This window comes from Clarias gariepinus, chromosome 7, assembly GCF_024256425.1.
Source record: "Clarias gariepinus isolate MV-2021 ecotype Netherlands chromosome 7, CGAR_prim_01v2, whole genome shotgun sequence".
NCBI classification, from domain to species: Eukaryota; Metazoa; Chordata; class Actinopteri; order Siluriformes; family Clariidae; genus Clarias; species Clarias gariepinus.
The window spans coordinates 2,221,362-2,242,473 of record NC_071106.1 but is presented as its reverse complement, the minus strand read 5'-3'; the positions used below and the strand labels follow the sequence as shown (position 1 = coordinate 2,242,473).

Below are 21,112 nucleotides of genomic sequence, written 5' to 3'. Positions count from 1 at the left end.
CATGTCCGGTAAATGTTTTTGTCTTTGTTTATAGTTTTGTTAAAAAAGTGCACTTTGAACTCAGTTCACCCATAGCGGGTTATTTGTGACATCTGTGCACTGCATTCTTTCTTAACACTCAACTACAGATATGAAAAGTTCACAAGCAAAGAACTTAAAAAGCTGTACCTCAAAATCTGCCACTTTTGGCTCATATACTGAAATGAACTTTTTGGATGGAGGTCCTCCAACAGTCACCTCAACAGAAAGTGGAACACCTGCATCAGTAGCTGCCTTTCGTTGGTTTAAGCAGCTCTGTTTCCTTGCATCCCCAAAAGACCTACAAGCAACCATTTCTGTCAGTACCTCCTCATCTAAAATGATGGGTGTGGTGTCTGAATGGGGACAGAATAGCAATGACTTAAGATGAGTCCACTCATAAGGAACAATTCCACTCCTCACTGCAAATTCAGCATTTGTGTTGCATTCATCCAATTCACAGGTTATTTTTTGGCTTGCACCCCATGTCTTTTTTTGAACATATATAGGAGAGCATGGCTTAAAAAATGACATTATGACAAAATTAGCACAATTGTTTCATTTACATGTTTAATACAATGCATTGCCTATGCTGAGGTTTTGTGGTGAAACACCTTGCTCAAGAGCACAACAACATTAAGATCCTTTTTTTATATATTTTTTACCACACTGCCACCAAACACCAAGGCCAGTGTAGGTGAAGGTTTTGTTCTGTCCAAGCAGAACACATGAAATTCTACCAAATAAAGCCCTGGTTTAAAAACTATTAGCTGAACATGCAACTACTCAGCTGGAACAAATGCCTGACAGACTCTACACCAGCCCTTGCAGTGATGAAATTAAGTAACGTAATACAGAAAATCTATTAAAAAAAAAAATTTTAAAAACGTAAGTATGTGAAATTCAAAATTCCCAAAAGTTTCACAACAGGAGAACATATTAAATGAACAATATATTTAAGATTTAAATGCTAGGAAGAAATGACAATGCAAAAACTTAAAGGTTTAACTAGCATGATGTGTTTCTCACACGCACAGTACTACAATTAAAATTATTCACAACACACATACCTTCTTCTTGAACTGCATTTCGCATGTGATTAGCTACATGATTCTGGAGCTCATGCAAATGGTTGTAAACCGATTTACAGTAGGTACAGTGGTATTTTTGGCAGCACACTGTGCATCTCTGGATAGACAGCAGGGGATCCTGTCCTCGCAAAAGTATTGTCTGATGCATCTGTACAGGTTAATCTGAAATAATAAAAAAAAACTATGATTATACAGTGGTGTGAAAAACTATTTGCCCCCTTCCTGATTTCTTATTCTTTTGCATGTTTGTCACACTTAAATGTTTCTGATCATCAAACACATTTAACTATTAGTCAAAGATAACACAAGTAAACACAAAATGCAGTTTTTAAATGATGGCTTTTATTATTTAGGGAGAAAAAAAATCCAAACCTACATGGCCCTGTGTGAAAAAGTAATTGCCGCAATAACTGCAATCAAGCGTTTGCGATAATTTGCAACGAGTCTTTTCCAGCGCTCTGGAGGAATTTTGGCCCACTCATCTTTGCAGAATTGTTGTAATTCAGCTTTATTTGAGAGTTTTATAGCATGAACCGCCTTTTTAAGGTCATGCCACAACATCTCAATAGGATTCTGGTCAGGACTTTGACTAGGCCACTCCAAAGTCTTCATTTTGTTTTTCTTCAGCCATTCAGGGGTGGATTTGCTGGTGTGTTTTGGGTCATTGTCCTGCTGCAGCACCCAAGATCGCTTCAGCTTGAGTTGACGAACAGATGGCCGGACATTCTCCTTCAGGATTTTTTGGTAGACAGTAGAATTCATGGTTCCATCTATCACAGCAAGCCTTCCAGGTCCTGAAGCAGCAAAACAACCCCAGACCATCACACTACCACCACCATATTTTACTCTTGGTATGATGTTCTTTTTCTGAAATGCTGTGTTACTTTTACGCCAGATGTAACGGGACACGCATCTTCCAAAAAATTAAACTTTTGTCTCGTCTGTCCACCAGGTATTTTCCCAAAAGTCTTGGCAATCATTGAGATGTTTTTTTAGCACAATTGAGACGAGCCTTAATGTTCTTTTTGCTTAAGTGGTTTGCGCCTTGGAAATCTGCCATGCAGGCCGTTTTTGCCCAGTCTCTTTCTTATGGTGGAGTCGTGAACACTGACCTTAATTGAGGCAAGTGAGGCCTGCAGTTCTTTAGATGTTGTCCTGGGGTCTTTTGTGGCCTCTCGGATGAGTTGTCTCTGCGCTCTTGGGGTAATTTTGGTCGTCCGGCCACTCATGGGAAGGTTCACCACTGTTCCATGTTTTTGCCATTTGTGGATAATGGCTCTCACTGTGGAGTCCCAAAGTTTTAGAAATGGCTTTATAACCTTTACCAGACTGATAGATCTCAATTACTTTTGTTCTCATTTGTTCCTGAATTTCTTTGGATCTTGGCATGATGTCTAGCTTTTGAGGTGCTTTTGGTCTACTTCTCTGTGTCAGGTAGCTCCTATTTAAGTGATTTCTTGATTGAAACAGGTGTGGCAGTAATCAGGCCTGGGGGTGACTACAGAAATTGAACTCAGGTGTGATAAACCACAGTTAAGTTATTTTTTAACAAGGGGGTCAATCACTTTTTCACACAGGGCCATACGTAACGTAAACCTTCATTTAAAAACTGCATTTTGTGTTCAATTATGTTATTTTGACGTTTCTGTTCAAGGGTGTGAAAACATAGCAACCATAGTCATATCGAGACAGCGATAAATGTAAGATATGCATTTTATATACATTTCAATGTAAAGTTTATCTTTAAAGTACTGTGTTCTTACCGAGCGATACAGGTACATCCAGTTCGAGCGGACTCTAACTGTGCGGAGATCTACCTGGCCCAATTATGTCTCAAGCCCCGCCCACTAGATCTAGCCAGGTCTCAGCTCCTCCCATTTGGCTCCAGGTTATGCCAATCACAGGCTTACACACACCACTTCTGACTGGCTGGTTCTTCTCTAATCAGCTGACACTATCGACCGCAAAACAGAATTAAATTAAATGTTATTTTATAGTGCTTTGAAAAATGTTCATGCTCCCAAAGCAGCTTTAGACCAGACTGGCTTTGTGGCAGATTTGTAAAGTTAGTCACGTGACTGCAAACAAAAAATAAAGAAAAGAAGAAAAGAAAGTGAAAGTGAGAGGATCGAAGCTCGACGCAGGAATTTATTCAGGCATCACAGCGTACTGTAAGTAGCACTAATTTACCATACGGATATTAAATATATGGACATAATTATACTACTATAAACTATATTTCTGACTGTAAAATAAAAACGGGAGGTTTATCTTTCCTTCTTCTTCTTCTAATCCTAATTTGCGAGGTGCAGGTGTCACGGGTCAGTGAGACTCTTCCGTGTTTGAATTTGAGTGTTTTGTGTGAGTTTAGTCTGGTTCAAATGCTGTAAAGTTAGAATTCTGTACTGCGGTGAAGTCCGTTTGATGTTCGATGATCGTTTGATGTTCAGCTTTTGTCGCCTCTCTACATTCAACATGTAGGTTTGGAACTAATATTGGGTCTTGTGTTATGTTCACCTGTTTGCCTTAAATGAATTTCAAGTAGAAACTGTCACATTTCGATATGTTTGAAGTCGATATGCACAAAAATATGTATCCTGGGAGGAATTAAAAGCGAAATGTGTGCGGCTTAGGGACCGTGTAAAAATTACACTCACTCTGTGAAAACGTAGAAAACTGAAAGTACAGTCAGTCATTAGGGGATATTGGCAGGTACTTCTCACACAGCACTTCTACAGCTAAAGTATATTTAAGATTAATTCTATTCACAAAAATCAATTAAACAACAAATCCATTGCACTTTTCCCCATAACTCCCCTTGTGATATGCATCACTCTATCCCAGCTGCATGTCACAAGAGCTTTTTACCCAGTAAAACCCCTCTATTTACAGTTATATTCATTTACTGTGATTTTAATAAATTATTGCCACATTAATCAATTAAACAACAAATCCTTTTACCCACAAAACTTTTACCCACAATTCCTCTTCTGATATGTAGCTGGGAAAGAGAGAGACATATCACAAAAGAAATTATGGGTAAAAGTTCAATAGATTTGTTATTTAATTGATTATTGGGCCAATAATTGATTAAAATTAAAATAAATAAATAAATATAACTGTAAATAGAGGGGTTAAACTGGGGAAAAAGTTCTTGTGACATGCAGCTGTTATAGGTAGAGGCATATCACAAAAGGAATTATGGGTAAAATTGCAACAAATTTGCTGTTTAATTGATTATTGGGCCAATAATTGATTAAAATGACAATAAATTATTATAACTGTAAATAGAGAGTTTTAACTGGGCATGACATGACCCAGGAGTGGAGCCCCACGAGTGACAGACCGAAACGATGACCAGTACTTAAGGACCTATGCACTCAGACATCGTTATGCAACTGCCACACAGCTGCAGGCCCGTTTACGAGATGCGAGGGGTACTACAACATGGCCCTCAGGGTTTGCTTTGGTGGTGGAGGTGCAACAGTCTGGGCAGGCATCACCAGGGGGTGCAAAACAGATTTGGTTATTGTGTTTGGCTCAGTCACTGCACGTTCTTACCTCAGAGACATCATAGAACCCATCATCATCCCCCAATTCTGCCAGCACACCCATAACTTTCTGTTCATGGATGATAATGCTCCACCACATAGTGGCAGAATTGTCACAGCTCAACTTCAGGAAGTTGGAGTGCCTCATATGGTCTGGCCATCAATGTCTGGGACCAGTTGAAGCAGAGACTGGATAATCGTACCCCACCCCCACATGGCCTGGCAGAACTGCGTGTAGCACTTGTGGAAGAGTGGAAATGCATTGCCTCAGAACAACATTATGAGGCTAGTGAGGAGCATGAGACGTCATTGCGGCAAATAGTGGAAACACCAGCTACTGACATTGTCAATTTTTGTTGTTTGGGGCTATCCCTGTTATTGTCTAAATTTTTGGGGTAATTAATAGTAAACGATAAAAATGGTGTTTCTTCTCATACATTATAAGTAATATCAAATGGAAATTTTACTTATTTCATTCAAATTCAGAGCAAATAGGAAAAGCACTCATGTAAATAACAATATCTCTAGGGTTAGGGTTAACTTATTGTGAGTAGTGTACTTATAAATAGAGGGGTTAAACTGGGGAAAGAGCTCTTGTGACCAGCTGCCGGGATAGAGAGGCATAGCACAATTATGGGCAAATGTGCAATGGATTTCTTCTTTAATTGATTATTGTAAAAAAAAATCTTTTTTTTCTCTTATTCTCTTCACGGGATTTGCTGCACAGTAACTTGAACCAAAAAGGCATAAACAATAAAACAAACAAAACCAAACAAAACTAGCTCCCGGTCACCCTCCTCAGGCCGGATCTGCAGGCGGACTCACACACACACACACGCAGACACAGTAGATTAGTTCAGAAAGTGTAACAAAGTCACAAGCAGTTTAACACAGATGTGGCCGGCGTCTCGGCCTGCTCTTGCTTTCGCTCTGCCTGTCCCTTGACAGGCCTTACCCCAACCCTGCTGACTCCAGTTAGTCCTGAGGAGGAGACATGTGGATATAGCTCGACTTTAGAAGACATAAAACAAACAGGTGACACCAACAGTGAACGGACAAGCTTGTACGGGTTCGGGGAGAGACACAGGTGCACATCATTAGTGATGGGGAGACCTACCACCTTACCACACTAGGGGGGGACAAAGCTGCGGCTCAGTATTCCGGAGACCCAGATCTTATTTCCCCGGACCGTGGTGGTACAGATGTGACACTGCTTTTCTCCTTTAGACCTGTGCAGAAGAGTTTACTGCTGGTACCCTGCTTTCCAACAGTCTTTGGACTGTTATACTATATACTGTATTATTATTATTATTATTATTATTATTATTATTCCTCCCACAGTCCATCCTAAATGAGCATGACATGAAATAACTTATCAAAGGTGATTCATGAAATCAAATAGTAAAAAAAAAAAAAAAAAACACAAACAGCTACAGTATGTTTAATATTAAAAGTTTTTAACACACACAGTGCAAAGATAACTCAAGGAATTAGGACTAAAGAGCTGTGTAGCCTTAAGAAAACCACTTATCAGTGAGACTATTCAGAGAAAAGGCTTCAGTTTGGCTTCTTCTTTTCTAGAGTGTATAAAGACTGGACTGTAATGCATTGGAAAAGGGTCGTGTGGTCTGATGAGTTCAGATTTACACTGTTCCAGAGTGATGGGGCCATCGGGGTAAGAAGAGAGGCAGATAGAGCGATCTATCCATTATGTGTAGTGCCTACTATACAAGCCTCCGGAGACAGTGTTATGATCTGGAGTTACTTCAGTCGCTCAGGTCTAGGCTCAGCAACGTTTTGTGCCCAAAAAATACTTGGTCAACTAATAATCTAAATGTACTGAATGACCAGGTTTTTTCATCAAATCATTTTTTTCTTTCCTGATACAACATTCGAGATGCTGATGAGATGATGATGATAACAGTGAGAAGATTAATCAGATTTCACTCAAATTGTAAAAGAGTGGTTCAGGGAGCTTAAGACATAATTTTTACACATGGTTTAGTCACCATAGAGTCCAGACCTTAACGCCATTGAGAATCTTTAGAATGTGGTAGAGAAGGCGCTCATCATCAATACAAGATCTTGGAGAGAAATTAATGAAGGACTAAAATAAATGTTGTGATCAAACGGAAGATTAAAGTGTGTGACTTTTTTATTTTTGGGGGCTCTGCAGTAGACCTAAACAAGTTACAGACCAGGTACACCCTTTGTGGAAGCAGCATTGTATTGGCCTCTTTTAGCAGGATAATGTGCCCTACCACGCTGCAAAAGTAATTCAGAAATAGATTCAGATGACAAATAAATGCGAGTAAATATATTGTGGCGTGGGCGGGGCGGCGGCTGACGACCAGCATGCCTTGCGGGAATGTCGGTGTGCTCACCATGATGGGGAAGGGTGTTTGGGTTAGTGGCTTCGGCCCTGTTTGTGTGTGTGGGGGGGTGACGTGTGAAATGTGCTCCAGTTCAGCGTGATGCTGAATTAGATGTAGGCTCCTGAGTGAAGGTGCTGCTCATGCCATGCCGGCTGTGTGCCTAATAAAGTACTCCCAGCCATTGCATTGGGCAGCAAATAAGCTCACTCATCTCTCCAGCATCCTTTCCGGCGTAAAAACGCTACAATATATTATTATTTTTCAAATGTAATCATATGTGTAATTGCAGGTCTGCTCCTGAACAGCATCACATCAGGAAAACACATCACAAGTCCTTAAAAATGAGTTCACTTGCTGATGAAGAAGATAAGAGGTGAGTCATTCAATTAAAATATATGATGTTTTCAGCTTGTCTGTCCATCCGGAAATCTGCTCTTATAAAGAACAAGTGATTGTTGTTTATGTTGAGTTCTATATGCCAATCATACCAATAATAATGTACTGTATGGTATTATTATTATTATTATTATTATTATTATTATTATTATTATTATTACAATGCACTATGAATGTAATAGACAAAGTAATAAAAAACTACTACATAACAGCTGGATACCATCAGGTAACAAAAAACTTGATCAATGAGGGGCAGAGACAGTACTGAAGCTAAAAACTAATTTCAAGTTCAAGTTCAAGTAGGCTTTATTGTCACTTTAACCATATACAGTTAGTACACAGTGAAACGAAACAACGTTCCTCCAGGACCAAGGTGCTACATGCAACATAAATTTACAACATAAATTAACAGAAAAACTAGCTAACTAAGAGGCCTAGTTAGCTGGCTAGCGGAGACAAGACAGATTGACCTGACATAAATTAACAAAAACTAACTAGCTAAGGAAGACTATCTACAGGGTTGTTTATCCACATGGTGCTTATAGCAATGAAAAACCCAATGCAAAGCAGAAAAAAGTTCTCACTTTCTGCAATACAGTGCAGCTGATATGTAAATCAAATGCATACGTTCACTTATATTACATGTTTTAATTAGATATCAGAGAAGACGACCTGTCTCACCTGAGCCCAGCAATCTGTCTATGAAGAGTGATGGGTCAATGGGTATACCAATAAAGTTTCAAGAGGAAGAGAAAGAAAAGTAAGTAATGTCTCATACTGTATAATGTCTTAATTTCTTTTTACACCTACATGACAATACACCACACTATACCAGTTTAGTAAATAGTTTTAATAGAAAAGAAAAAATATTTATAATAATATTAATAAATAATATTTTATAAAAGAACATTTCCCTAACATTGCATTGTTTGTCCATTTAAAAAATGTAACTCAGTCTGTCAAGACATCTTACATAAGGTGCACATTGGCTGCTTAGGTTATGTGCATATTGTTTTAATTAGGTATAAGAAAGCGTTACCTGAGTCACCTCAGCCCAGCCTTCTGTCTATGAAGAGTGACCGGTCAATGGGTATACCAATAAAGTTTCAAGAGAAAGAGAAAGAAAGGTAAGCAATGTCTCATAACCAATTTAAAGTACCTACACTACACTCTTTAGTCTGATTACGGAAAAGAGTTCAGAGTTGCCTGAATCCAGCACTGTGTCTAGGAAGAGCAAAAGTATAATCTATAATTAGAACCAAAAGTGCAAGAAACTTGACGACAGACAAACACAGCATATGCTTTAGAAACGTCGGGACAGCTCTGGATCCTCAAACACAATGTCTTAAGGTGGAGGTTAAATGAATGGAGGCTGGAGGGACCATAACATCTGCAGGTGGAACTACTGGAGGAGCAATAGTGCCAGGCTGTAGAACATAAGTGATATGTGTCCTCTGCAATAGGGAAGAGTTGGAGTGGTGATTATTGTCTTCTCAGCATGACATTTTAATGGTGGTCCAGTAGTCAATATCCATCAGAATCAAGAGGACAAGCAAGAACTAAAAACCAGAAAATAAAAACCAGTATTCTAGGACTGGACCAAAACAGAAACCATTTTGAGCAGAAATTTGAGCACATGGTACCAGTAGCTGTTATGTAGAAAATATCTATCTATCTATCTATCTATCTATCTATCTATCTATCTATCTATCTATCTATCTATAATGTATACATTGTATACAATAAGTTATCTTTAATGTGCAGAGGTGTGCAGGGTATGACAGTGCAGATCTTAGGTTCCCTTTTATATGAAAATGGGAAGCCGGCCATGCAGGATTACATCGTCACGCCCCTTTGCCGCTGTCCATGGTGCTAAACAGGTTGCCTAAAGACCTGTTGTAAAAAACAGAGCTGATTTACGGCCCATCGTCACAATATATTAACATTGGTACAGTTTTATTAATACACATATTGTTTTTAAATAGATATCAAAAGAAGAGAGCTGGCTCACCTGAGCCCAGCATTTTGTCTGTGAAGAGTGACGGGTCAATGGGTATACCAATAAAGTTTCAAGAAGAAGAAAAAGAAAGGTAAGCTGTGTCTCATACCCAATTTTATCCACTTAAACTATACTCCAGTTCTATAATAAGAATCATTTTTATTTGACCCCAGTGTAGGATTAAAACGAAAGCTTCCACTGAATACAAGTATTTAAAAAGGATATTTGTCTTGCTGAGACGCCATTGTTCACAAGAAATGACTTTCTTTACTTTAACACCAGTTATTATACAGTATTTATACCACAATTACATTAAATTAAATAAATAAATGCAAATGACCGCCAAGTAAATACAAGTGAATATTTAGTTGTGATTCCACAAAAACAATAAAATTGAACACTGATTACATGTTGTCTTTAATCAAAGAGACAAACATGGCAAATCCAGTCCTCCAGAGGATCAGATGGAAACTGAACACCAGGTATGTATTCACAGTGTGTGATTGCATGTGTCATTGTGGGAATTTAGGTTCTGTTGCTGCTGTGATTCGTGCTTCTTTGATCTATTAATGTTTTTTATTTTGGTTTCCTTTGTTCACTTGTTAACCATTACCTTAATTGACCAGCTGAGAACTACCTCTTTCATTCATGAATGTCAGCTCCACATGGCCTTGAATCATATGCAATGCAAAAAAAAAGATATCTTCACCTCTTTTTTTTCTGGAGAACCAGATGGTCCACTGTCACATTTGGCTCAGTGCTGTGTCCTATTCTGGTCTACCTCTGAACCAACTCTCTCAGTAACTTACAAATAGACTTACATTTTTTGCAGACATCTCATCATTCTGGACAACCAAATACTCTCTCTGGCACACATTACTCACTCATACAGGTTATACAGGTTTTCCCTTAACAAAGATAATGTAGCTGTTTTTATCCATAGAAGCCACTCATGTGTTTACTTAGTCCCTTGTCATCTTAAGATCACTACACTAAACTATAGACTACTGTAACTTGCCCCTAGCAGGTCCACACCTGCTCACCATCCAACCAATTTAGCTGATGCAGAACATATAGTAGCTGCATCTGTACCACTTCTAAGGTTCCTCAAACAGTCACTGTCACAGTCAGCCTTAAACACAGATTCTTGTCTACAAAACCAAAAATGTCACCGTTCTCCTTCCTGAAAGCACAAATGACACATCACTCTGTACCAGGCTTCCTTCAGATCTTTGTCATACAATCTTTTATTTATTTAATTTTATGTGTTTTTATGTAAAAACAAAACAAAAATCATTTGATCGTAGCAGATCTTAGTATTTGTATTTAGTATTATATATATATATATATATATATATATATATATATATATATATATATATATATATATAAAATTTAAATATATATACTTTACTGATACTTTATATATATATATATATATAAAGTATCAGTAAAGTATATATATTTAAATTTTTTCACTGTAATATGTTTTCTTTTACAAAAAAAGAGGCCAAAAAGCAAAAAAAACAAAAAAAAACATGTGGGCTAAGTACCCCATAAATAGCTTATGGGTCTACCTTAAGTAGCAATAACCTGAAGTAATAATTTACTGACTTTCTCAGTCCCTCACGTGGTTTTGGTCCATTCTTCTTGGACAGATGGCCTGACATTTGCATCTAGAATTGCAAAGTGCCCAGGTCCTGTGCCGGCAAAAACAAGCCCAAGTCATCACACTCACACTGCTCTGTTTGAAAGTGGGAATGAAGTGTTTCTGCTAAAATGCTGTTTGGTTTTGCCCAAACAGCACTGGGCATCTGTCCATAAGACATTGTTCCAGAAATCTTGTGGTTTCTTCAGATGCAGTTTTGTGAACCTCTGTTCTTTTAAGACAGAAGAAACACCTTTAAATATACTTTCTCACTGTAGACCATTGAACTCCAAATTGTTTGGAAATGGTTTTATAACCCTTTTCATATTGATGTGAAGCAACAATTGCTTCTCTAAGACCATTACTTATATCTTTCCCTCTTGGCATTGTGTTAGCACACACCTGAATGACCCAATGTTTGTCAATGTTTGTCTGAGGCTGTATTTGTCTAACATGACTGTACACACCAACTCTTCAGATGAAGAAAAACACTTAGAAAAAGGTTTTCTTGAGGGTACTTTGGACAATTGAAAACAACAAACATTCTGTAATAAGGTTCAACATAGTTTCTTTAAGAATTCCATGAGAAGAAAAGAAACTTTAGTTGTGCTAGATTTTTTATTCAGTATGTGTAGTATTTTGCTATAGGCATCAGAAAGGTCTCAGTTCGTTCACATAGTCCAAAAATATTTTCAAATATGTCTTTAATAGCCTGTCTTTAATGTAATCATTTAATTAATCAATTGATTGATTGATAAATGTGATTATTTTCTTACATTTTTCTTTTAAGCCACTTAGTACAAAATATCCAGCAGGTGACATTAGAATGATGGAGGACAAAGAGCATCAGAGCAGTACTAGAGGTGAGGTACAGAATATCACACATGGCAAAAAAAAAAATTATATACTGTATATATTGTGTTACTGTTAAAGGTTTTTTCCACTAATAACTATTATGAACTGTATTTGTGATTTCCTGTTATTACCAAAAGATAGATTTTGCATTGTTTTCTTTGTGTTTTTTAGAACTGGATCCTGTGTGGAAGCAAAAGTTTAAATCCATATTGCAGAAGACATTTCAAACAATTACGGAAGGAATTGCAATGTATGGAATCAGTACATTTACATCTCTGAATAAGATTTACACAGAACTTTACATCACATCGAGTTGTGGGTCTGGACACATCAATGAAATGACCAATGAGATCAGGAGAATTGAAAGAGAATTTATAAGACAATATGAAACAACAGAGGAGCCCATCAGTTGTAATGAGATTTTTAAACCCTTACTTGGAGATGAGAAACCCATTAGAGTCGTACTAACAGAAGGCATTGCTGGAATTGGGAAAACAGTGTCTGTGCAGAAGTTTGTTCTGGACTGGGCTGAAGGAAAAGCAAATCAAGATTTTGACTTAATTTTTCCCCTAAACTTTAGAAAGTTAAATTTTAAGAAGGAAGAATCTCTCAGTTTGTTGGAGCTTATTTACTGTTTTTACCCAAAAATCAAAGAACTTAAAATGGAGTTTCATCACCAGAGAATCTTGTTCATCTTTGATGGACTGGATGAGTCTCGTTTCTCTCTCGATTTCCAAAACAGCAAAATGTTGACAGATCTAACAGAGTCAGCGTCAGTAGACGTACTGTTAACAAATCTTATTAAGGGAAATCTGCTTCCATCTGCATTCCTCTGGATAACATCTCGACCTGCAGCATCCAGTCAGATTCCACCTGTTTATATTAACAGAGTAACAGAGATACGAGGGTTTAATGACCCTCAGAAAGACGAGTACTTCAGAAAAAGAATCAGTGATCAAACCCTGGCTAATAAAATCATTACATACCTGAAGTCATCACGAAGTCTTTACATTATGTGCCACATGCCAGTCTTCTGTTGGATTACAGCGAATGTTCTTGAGGGAATGTTCAGTGAAGCAGGAACTGGAGACGTCCCCAAGACGCTGACTCAAATGTTCACACATTTCCTGATCCTACAGATGAAACGTGGATCCCAAAAGTACAAAAGGCATGAAATGGATCCTGGACAGATTGCAGACATTGTACTTAAACTGGGAAAGTTGGCATTCCAACAGCTGGAGAAGGGAAACCTGATCTTCTATGAGGAGGACATCACTGAGTGTGGCATTGATGTCAGAGAGGCCACAGTGTACTCAGGAGTTTGCACTCAGATCTTTATTGAGGAAGTCACTTCACATCTGGGGAAGGTGTACAGCTTTGTGCATCTAAGTATTCAGGAGCATCTTGCTGCAGTGTATGCTTTTCTCTCATGTGTCAACGGAAATCTCTTAGAACAACAAACCCCTGCTATATTTGGTCTCTCCACCAGGGCAACACTGTTAAACCTTCTAAAGGCAGCAGTAGTTAAGGCCTTACAGAGTAAGAATGGACACCTGAACCTTTTCCTCCGCTTCCTTGTGGGTCTCTCACTGGAGTCCAATTTAGTTCTCTTACAAGACCTACTGACAGAGACAGGACACAGATATCTGAGGGAAAAGGCTGCTGACACAAACAAGGAAATAACAACGTACATCAGGGAGAAGATTGGAAAGAATCAAGGAATATGCGAATCCATCAATTTGTTCCATTGTCTATTTGAACTGAATGATCAGTCTCTAGTACAGGAAGTTCAAGTCTTTTTGAGTAAAACAGAAAATAATCGCCTCAGTGGAGTCAAACTTACTGCAGCTCAGTGGTCAGCTGTGGGTTTCATGTTAATGAACTCAGAAGAGGAGCTGAAAGAGTTTAATCTACAGAAATATGCAGCATCGCAGGAGTGTTTAAGGAAACTTTCCTCAGTGGTCACAGTTTCCAGAAAAGCTCTGTAAGTTATTCCTGACATTTTCATCCATATAAATAACTCTAGTGTTGAGTACCAAACCTCGATACTTTTACGACACTGACCGAATGGCTCATTATTCAAAAATACCTCGTCATTTGATGCCAAAATATTCCATACTCAAGGAGTTTGTCTCATCAGTGTCGGGGAGCCAGTAAGCACGCAGCGTGCCTATTACAGCCCCGTAGTTGCTTGACTATCTTGTACATCACATAGTAGTGAGGACAGCGCTGTGACTGGGGTTTTAGCAGGTAGCAGTCAGCAAACAAATGCTTGTCTTGTCTGTCTTGTAATATGAAGATTCCCGTTTTGACTGGCTTTTACACCTTTTATTTAGTAAGATTAACAGGCAGTGTTGTGCATGAACACACTAGAACAACAACATTCATTGCATGCATTCATTTTTAGTAAACGGTGAACTGAAAGGTACAAAAAGTAAACGACGTTGACATTCAGTGTGTGGGTGTCATCATGGTAAATATGAGCGGTAAAGTTTGTGTTCATTCTTTTTATATTATTGCTAATATGAAAGAAGTCACCCTTCCAAATTTTCTCTTTTTATACTAGCCAGAGATAAAGTGAACTACGTGTGTTATCTGGTCACATTACACACGGTGCACTCCTCAGGGTACCTTGTTAAACAAACAGAAGTAATGAATGTGAACACGTAATATTTTTGTCAGGTCATCGGTATTGAAAATCTTTGGACGATACCCAGCCCTAAACACCACTGAGCCTGCTACCTATAACGTATAACTCACTAAAGCTTTTTTAGAACACTGTTTTTCCAATCAGATTCCTCCTGTTTATATTGTTTTTACTAGACTGGGTAATCCTATCTTCTTTAAAATGCTAATGTTGGCTAAGCAGCACTGTATTAACAGAGTAAATTGTTCCATATTTATAAAACTATAGTCGGTTTATTACCAAGGGTAAGGTACTTGCCTGTTTTAGATCAAATAACATCAAACAATATATAGTGTTATACAATATTGTTTTTTAAAATATGAGGTTTTAGATGCCCTTAAATAGAAATATCTAAACAAGTGTTGCTCAAATTGTTTTGTTACAGGTTGTGTGATTGTAATCTCACAAAGAAAAGCGGTGTCACTCTGGCAAAAACTCTGAACTCAAAGTGTACTTGTCTAAGAGAGCTGGACGTGAGTGGTAATAACCTGGAGGATTCAGGAGTCAAAGATCTTTCTTCTGGGTTGATGAGTCCACACTGTAAACTGGAGATTCTAAGGTAAAAGCTTATCTTCTTATTGTGTAATTCGAATTAATAAGTGGGGAAAAACCTTGTAATAAATGCAGGAGAGATGGGGACTTAATTTATGTAAGCTGGTAACATGGAATACCTTGATTGAATGAACTTCTCTTATGTCTGTCTGTGGGACTGGGCTGACCCTAAAATTATTTAAAAAATCTTGGAGGATTAAGGTTTTCGGTAGGTTTTGCCGATGTGCAACTATTATACAAATTATGCCGTAACGTTTCTCTTTTAATTTTTCTCAGAGTTTGTAACTGCATACCCAGAGAAAACTGTTTAGTTTTTTCTTCATCTCTTACCTATAATTCAACATGTGGTAGGCCGCGGTTAAGTTGGAATAATCTGCAGGATTTAGTGAAGCAGTGAAGCAGCTTTCAGCACCCCGGAAACTTCAAAGGCGGATACACTAAATGCCACCAAGAAGGAAAAGGCTGCTGCATTTGTCCCTAAGACCCCTGTTCCCAGCCGGGAAAGCCAAAAGTCATAAAGTCTACAACAAAGGCTGCCTGACCATGTCTGTGAAAGCTGCATCGAAAAGCCAGCAGGAACGCAGAGTAGACGCACTCTGCCACATGGGCAATGGCTAAACTCGCAGTTGAGTACACCTCTGCCAGCTGGACAGTGCCTTTGGACTCACACATGTACACCCTTACTACTTTCCTCCCTCTCTTAAATCCCTTCCTTTGACTATTTATTCCTAATAAAACTACCCTTTACCTGTAAGACCTCGCCTCGTGTCTGTGTGTGGTGCCGCCGAGTCAAAGATCTTACATTGTATAATTCCTGTGTTCCAAGTTTAGGATGATCTTGTTGTCATTGTTGGATTGGTGCAGTTAATTTGATGATGCCTGAATTCTTGGAGAAGTTGAGTAAGCCAACAATATTGGTACAGAGTCCTCACATTTTCCCAAGTTTGTTCTGTACAGAGAATATAGTATCAATCTTTTTTGCACCCGGCATTTTAGGCTGTTTTCTCAAGCACCATCATATGATTTGGACTCACTCCTCCACTGTAATGACCAGAATTTGTTGATTTTCTTTTTTCCATTGCATTTTTTTGGGGTTGTGTTGCTAAATGTGCCCGACCTTTCTTCCCCCTAATTTGACCTTGGGAACGGCAACAGTGGAGTTAGGAACACAGACACAGAAGAAAAAATATAGAGAGATATTTAAAAGATTTCTGTAGATCAGTGGTTCTCAGACCTGCTCCTGGAGGACCCCATGCTCTACACATCTTAGCATTTACTTCTACAACTACCTACTTTAACAAATAAGCTTTGTCTTTTTCTCCTGTAGGTTGCGTAACTGCAGCATTACAGAAGAAGGCTGTCTCGCTCTTGCTGAAGCTCTGAGGACAAAGTCACACCTGAGAGAGCTCGATCTGCGCGGTAATGATTTAGGAGAACAGGGAGTGAAGCTGCTGTCTGAAATAAAGGAGGATGAAAAGTACACACTGGAGACGTTGAAGTGAGTTACTGATATATTCAATCAAACGACATATCAGTAACTAGTAATAACCAGCACCACAGTGGTGTGATGTGGACCAACACATGACAAAATTACTGTTATGACCCTGAAGTGTTTTATTCCACTTAGACCACAGCAAACATTAACAAGCTACATGGCCTAGCAGAGCTGTGTGTATAAATAAATATAACCTTTGTGTATGTCTAATAATTCTGTCTAATTATCTTATAGGCTGGCTGTGAGATCTTCAGATCTGACCTGAAGTACAGTAGAGAGGAAGTCACATGGAGATAACTTCTAACAGAACACCCATACTTATAGCTGTCTATCATCTTTTAGGACCCACATGCTTGTTTATGTCCAGCTTTTATGGAGGATAAGATAAAAGGATGAGTTATATTTTCTAATCAAGCAAACTTAGGCGTTAGTGGTGTTTGTTGTTAGCTGTCAGGTCGATGGAACACCTTAGGAATTGTAAAGGAGCTGAGACATGTGATAAGTACAGTAGTATATAACTGGAAACCTAGTGACTGGTTGTGGTGTTGCTTCTGGAAGATTTGTCTGTTTACTGAGAGAGTGTTTTAGCTTTAGAAATGGATTTTGAGGTAAAGTAAATATATGGAAAGTCTGATGAATGTTCTGCATGTTGTTAGTTAATTGTGAGCTTGACTAGAAGGTTATTGGAAATAAAAAGCAGTAACAGGTTCATAAATTTAAAAACTATCATTCTGAGCTGGCGGATGGTGTCCTGACCCGTGACTGGAGATTCTGGAGGATCGAGGATGTGAATAGACCTGGTTTCTAATATGATTCCAGAATAACAGTGGAAAATCAGAAATGGCACGTTATTAGATCTTAGCAGCGTAAGATGTGACTGAAGTTGATCCATTATCCATGCAGATCATGCCATAAAACGTTGGCACACATGAACCATGGATTAATTGCAAATTTACTGTATAATAGTGTGAAGTACAGGTTTACTGTCGCTATATGTATCTGGGTCTATTTCTGAGGAAAAAAACGTAATTATATTTATGTATTTATTTATCTGAGCTCCTTTACAACTCCTAAGGTGTTCTATCCAGGTTTGCCTGATATAAATTAAATTTATGTTCGATTAACACGCTCCTGTAGCGGTTAGCACTGTCGCCTTGCACCTGCAGGGTCCGAGTTCGATTCCCAGCCAGACTCGATTCCCGTCTCTGTGTGCATGGAGATTGCATGTTCTCCCCGTGATTGGTGGGTTTCCTCCCACAGTTCAAAGACTTACAGTGAGTGTGTGTGTGTGTGTGTGTGTGTGCCCTGCGATGTATTGGCACCCTGTCCACGGTGTACCCTGCCTCGTGCTCTAAGCCTCCTGGGCTACAGGCCCCCGCGACCCTAAATATGGGATGTTTTACTGAAATTATCCTAATTGTTTATTGTGGTCTTGTTTTGTTTTCAGGCCAAGATTAATTAAAAAGTAGTCCAGTTATTTTGCCTTTTTTTTTTTTTATCAGAAAACAATGCGATCCATGACTCAAATCCATGATCTGACCTGAACAGTCAGTTTTGTGATCTGTTCCACCCTATTATACTGTATGTATAAGCACCAAGAACATGTAAACACAAATAAACCCATTTTTGTAACTGTAGTAACTTATTATTTCATATGATATATATGTAGTGTTTTTATAACATATACAGTATAAAAGTATAAAACAACTGTGGATGTGAGACTCATACTGTATTTGTTCTTATTAAACTTATTTAGTATCTCACATCTAGATTTTATTTATTTACTCTTATAATATGTGTATCTACAATCCGTAAAGACAATTCACAAGATTTAAACATCCCTCTGTACGTGTAGACTAACATTCCATAAGCATTTTAAATAAAATTATATTCCTGTGTTTAACTGATGTGAAATACTATTGTTGTATATCTGCTGTGATGTAACTAATGTTGTGTGAATTTAATCTCTCCAGACTGACTGTACTGATATTTCTTTACCTCTTCTTTTTCTTTGACAAGTTTCATAAACACTTTTTCGACCAAATGTTAAACATCTGTGCTCTCTGATTAATGAAGTCATATTTTCAGTGATAATAAATAAGTTTCAACACACAAGGACCTCTCTTAATTATTTCGTCTTATGTTATAAAAATGAATAAATTAATTAATTAATTTGTAGCAAAACTTTTTACTTAGAAAAATCTCCAGAATAAAGAGTGGATGAATTCTTTATTAAATCATGTTTTATCTCCACAGGTTTTGGGTGATGTAGCCCTTAAAACTAAGAGCATTTTAGCCATTTTTTGTTTTGCTGTTTGTTTAATAAATGTATATACAGTAGGGCTCAGGATTGTAAAGTATAGAGTGACATATGCTTTTTTAGAGTGACGTATCCTAACCACAAAATAGGCAATATAATGAACTGAATTTTATTTCCTTTAACTATGCAAACTATATATACACAATACAGAGATTGGACAATGAAACTAAAATGCCTGGTTTTAGACCACAATAATTAATTAGTACTGTATGGTGTAGGGTCTCCTTTTGAGGCCAATTCCTCATAAGTTCATCTTGGGAATGACAGATACAAGTCCTGCACGGTGGCCAGAGGGATTTTGAGCCGTTCTTCTTGCAGAATAGTGGCCAGGTCACTACGTGATGCTGGTGGAGGAAAACGTTTCCTGACTCGCTCCTCCAAAACACCCCAAAGAGGCCCAATAATATTTAGATCTGGTGACTATGCAGGCTGTGAGAGATCTTCACTTCCATGTTCATCAACCACTTTTGTCACCAATATTGCAGTGTGTATTGGTGCATTATCATCCTGACACACGGCACCGACTTCAGGATACAATGTTTGAACCATTGGGTGCACATGGTCCTCCAGAATGGTTCGGTAGTCCTTGGCAGTGACGCGTCCATCTAGCACAATTATTGGGCCTGGGGAATGCCATGATTTTGCAGCCTAAACCATCACTGATCCACCCACATGCTTTACTCTGGGCATGCAACAGTCTGGGTGGTACGTTTCTTTATCTGATTCTATATTTGGTTCTATATCTGATGTGATATAATTAGATCTCTTAGTTAACTGGATGATACCGGTAGAGTTGTGTTGTTAGTTGATGTTGTTGCATGTATGTAGCACCTTGGTGCTGGAGGAACATTGTTTCGTTTCACTGTGTACTGAACTGTACATGGTTGGAATGACAATAAAAGCCTACTTGACTTGACTTGACTTGACTTGACTTCTTTGGGGCTTCTGAGACCCTGAATACAGGATAAAGCGGTATAGAAGATGAGTGAGTGAGAGAGTAATACAAAATATAAAGTCAAAATAAAACAAGTTAACCTGCACAATTTTACTTTGAAAAGAATCGTGGCTGGTGTAAGAGGTGGAGGAAGGCCTCCTTTTGAGGTTGCGTTGTCATTAAACAGATTCGTCTCCCGCACTGCTACAGACTTTTTAACCTTTTTCTTCACTAAGGCCATTGTTGCAGTACAGTTACTAAAGAACAGTCACAACACTTGGACACAAAATACACGTGGTCACAGTGTTATAGTAAACAGTACATGAGCGCACGGGTTGTTGTCTATACAAGTGACGCATGCGCACTGAGACCGAGCATGGGAGATAATTACTCACAATCCCACACCGCGAGAGAGAGGAACCATTGACTCTGTTGTGATCATATGATACTCTGCAGACAAAGCGTATACATACTACAGCACTCATATACCAAGACCTCGCTCATGAGAAAAATTAGTAATAATTTTAAAAATTGTTCAGAAAATCAGAATAGAGAAGAAAATTATTCTTTTAGGTTTACATTTTAACTCAGGGGAACAAGTTTGGCTTCTTTGGGAAAAAGGTTAAAAAATAAGAACTAGTAATAAATATGATTTAATTATAATTTTAAGCAATGTTTATATTTTAAATGGTTCAAGTGATTTATTAAGTCAAATCATTGTCTCCCTTTCACTCTACAGAAAGTCTAGTTTTCTCAAAATGAGAAGCTCCGTTTGATTTTTGTCAAGTTTTGACGTACATAAAAATTTATTTTTAAATTATAACTCACTGAGAGAACACTTACACTTCATGTTTAAAGTCAGTTAACGAGAGAACATGACCTCTCCATCATTAGACAATTAGAAACCACAATCACAATCTGATATAAACAGGAAGTGAACTGATAACAGTCGCTTTAATTTAGAGAATTTTAGTCCCTGAGAACTATAACCGTCCTCTGGTCTGTATGAGGAGTTTATCTTGCTCTAACACACCCACTTAAACTGATCAGCCTTTTTACACTGAGTCATCCTGTGCTTCTGTACAATATAATTTGGTGTGCAGTATGTTAACCAAATATGTGTGTTTAGATGAAAAAACATAAATGAGTTCTCTTTATGTGTCAGTGTCACATGTTTCATTTCTACAGATAT

At 38.1% G+C, this 21,112-nt stretch overlaps 1 protein-coding gene across 1 annotated transcript; it reads left to right on the top strand.

Annotated features, from left to right (window-relative positions):
- Positions 1–8,459: 8,459 nt before the first annotated feature.
- On the top strand, positions 8,460–18,781 carry LOC128527608 (NACHT, LRR and PYD domains-containing protein 3-like). The gene is made up of 8 exons (XM_053500074.1): positions 8,460–8,558; positions 9,417–9,521; positions 9,858–9,912; positions 11,869–11,941; positions 12,105–13,917; positions 15,005–15,178; positions 16,499–16,669; positions 16,901–18,781. The coding sequence occupies exons 1-8, from the start codon at positions 8,500–8,502 to the stop codon at positions 16,929–16,931; spliced, it is 2,481 nt and encodes an 826-aa protein (XP_053356049.1). The 5' UTR covers positions 8,460–8,499; the 3' UTR covers positions 16,932–18,781.
- Positions 18,782–21,112: the final 2,331 nt, after the last annotated feature.

Excerpts from the sequence above, each read along its gene's own strand:
- LOC128527608 (XM_053500074.1), top strand. The coding sequence starts at position 8,500 with ATGAAGAGTGACCGGTCAATGGGTATACCAATAAAGTTTCAAGAGAAA. Across the intron at positions 8,559-9,416 it reads CAAGAGAAAGAGAAAGAAAG|ATATCAAAAGAAGAGAGCTG; the intron begins GTAAGCAATGTC and ends GTTTTTAAATAG. Across the intron at positions 9,913-11,868 it reads AGATGGAAACTGAACACCAG|CCACTTAGTACAAAATATCC; the intron begins GTATGTATTCAC and ends TTTTCTTTTAAG.